At 46.4% G+C, this 1695-nt stretch overlaps 1 protein-coding gene across 1 annotated transcript; it reads right to left on the reverse strand.

The window, feature by feature from the left end:
- Nucleotides 1-550: 550 nt before the first annotated feature.
- On the reverse strand, nt 551-1492 carry OR1M1 (olfactory receptor family 1 subfamily M member 1). The gene has a single exon (XM_025862960.1). It carries the CDS (start codon nt 1490-1492, stop codon nt 551-553), a length of 942 nt encoding a protein of 313 aa, XP_025718745.1.
- Between the last annotated feature and the right edge of the window lie 203 nt (nt 1493-1695).

Genomic DNA, 1695 nt, shown 5'->3' on the forward strand with positions numbered 1-1695 from the left:
CACTCCATGGCTAGAGCTTACAGCAAGCCCAGAATATGAACTCCATAAGTATTTGTTGAGAGCTAACTGGATTTTGAACCAGGAGAAATCCAATCTAGTAGGGCTAGACTGATCTTTCTGGGAAGACAGCATCGGACATACCCAAAAGGACTCCTACTGGTCTCAGTAATTGAGAAAATAGTAACAGGGCCATCTTGAGATTTCCTTTTAGGGCACCTGGGTGGCTCAGTTGGTTAAGTGACTGCCCTCGGCTCAGGTCATGATGCTGGAGTCCCAGGATTGAGTCCCGCATCGGGCTCCCTGCTCAGCAGTGAGTCTGCTTCTCCCTCGGATCCTCCCCCCTCTCATGTTCTCTCTCTCTATCTATCTCATTCTCTCTCTCAAATAAATAAATAAAATCTTTAAAAAAAAAAAAGAGAGATTTCCTTTTAAACTTCTGCAACTCAAAATCCAAAGTGGCTACTCTCTCAAACCATGCAACTCCATTCTTTTGCCCATGACCTTAGACGTTGAGATCTTACTTCCTGGAAGTTTCCAGGTGTCCTTATGGTCAGGAAGATGAAGTAATTTTTCTGTTGACAAGCTTCCTCAGGGCCCCCTTCAGATCTCTGTTCCTCAGGCTATAGATAAAGGGGTTCAGCATGGGGGTGACCACAGTGTACATCACAGCAGAGGCTTTCTCCTTCACAGCTGTGCGCACAGAAGAAGGACACAAATAGACCCCAATGGTGGTCCCATAGAAGAGAACAACCACAGACAGATGGGAGCTGCAGGTGGAAAAGGCTTTCTTCCTGCCCCCTGCAGAGGGGACCTTCATGATGGTCACAATGATGCGAGCATAGGAAGCCAGGATGCAGATGAAAGGCACGGTTATCACCATCCCAGCCACAATGAGCACAAAGATCTTGTTCACAGAGGTGTCAGTGCAAGAAAGCCTGAGAAGAGGAGTGAGGTCACAGAAGTAGTGAGGAATCTTGTTGTTCCCACAGAAAACCAGGCACACCATCAAGAGGATATGAGTGAGGGAAATAAAGTAGGAAAACACCCATGGGCCACCAGCCAGCAGGCCACAGAAGCGTGGGCTCATAATGGTGGTGTAGTGTAAGGGGTGACATATAGCCACAAACCTGTCATAAGCCATTACAGCAATTAAAACACTGTCCATAATGCCAAAGAAATGGAAAAAATACATCTGGGTCAGGCAGCAGGGATAGGAGATTGACTTGCTCCTGATTTGGATGTTCACCAACATCTTGGGGACTGTGTTGGTGGCCAGACAGAAATCAACCAATGAGAGATTAGCCAGGAAGAAGTACATGGGGGTGTGGAGGTGTGAATCTGAGCTGATGGCCAGGATGATGAGCAGGTTCCCCACTACTGTGACCACATACATGCAGAGAAACAGAGCAAAGAGGAGGGTCTCCTGCTCTGGATTTTCTGAAAGTCCCAGGAGGATGAATTCAGAGGCACTGGTTTGGTTCCTTGGTTCCATGGGTATGATTCCTCTGGAAGTATTGCAAGGGTGACATTACAGGAATGCTACAGAGATGATTCTGGAAAATCAGATGAGATTACAACCAATTTCCCAACCGGACTAAGTATAACACCTGTTTATATACAGGTTACATCTTGAACTATTGATGAAGTGTTTACAGCAACTCATATGTCAAGGTTTGGTAGTAGGATCCTCCCATG

The sequence above is a fragment of the Callorhinus ursinus genome, unplaced genomic scaffold, assembly GCF_003265705.2.
Source record: "Callorhinus ursinus isolate GAN/ISIS: 27379988/994484 unplaced genomic scaffold, GSC_fseal_2.0 scaffold107, whole genome shotgun sequence".
NCBI classification, from domain to species: Eukaryota; Metazoa; Chordata; class Mammalia; order Carnivora; family Otariidae; genus Callorhinus; species Callorhinus ursinus.

Excerpts from the sequence above, each read along its gene's own strand:
- OR1M1 (XM_025862960.1), bottom strand. The coding sequence starts at position 1,492 with ATGGAACCAAGGAACCAAACCAGTGCCTCTGAATTCATCCTCCTGGGA.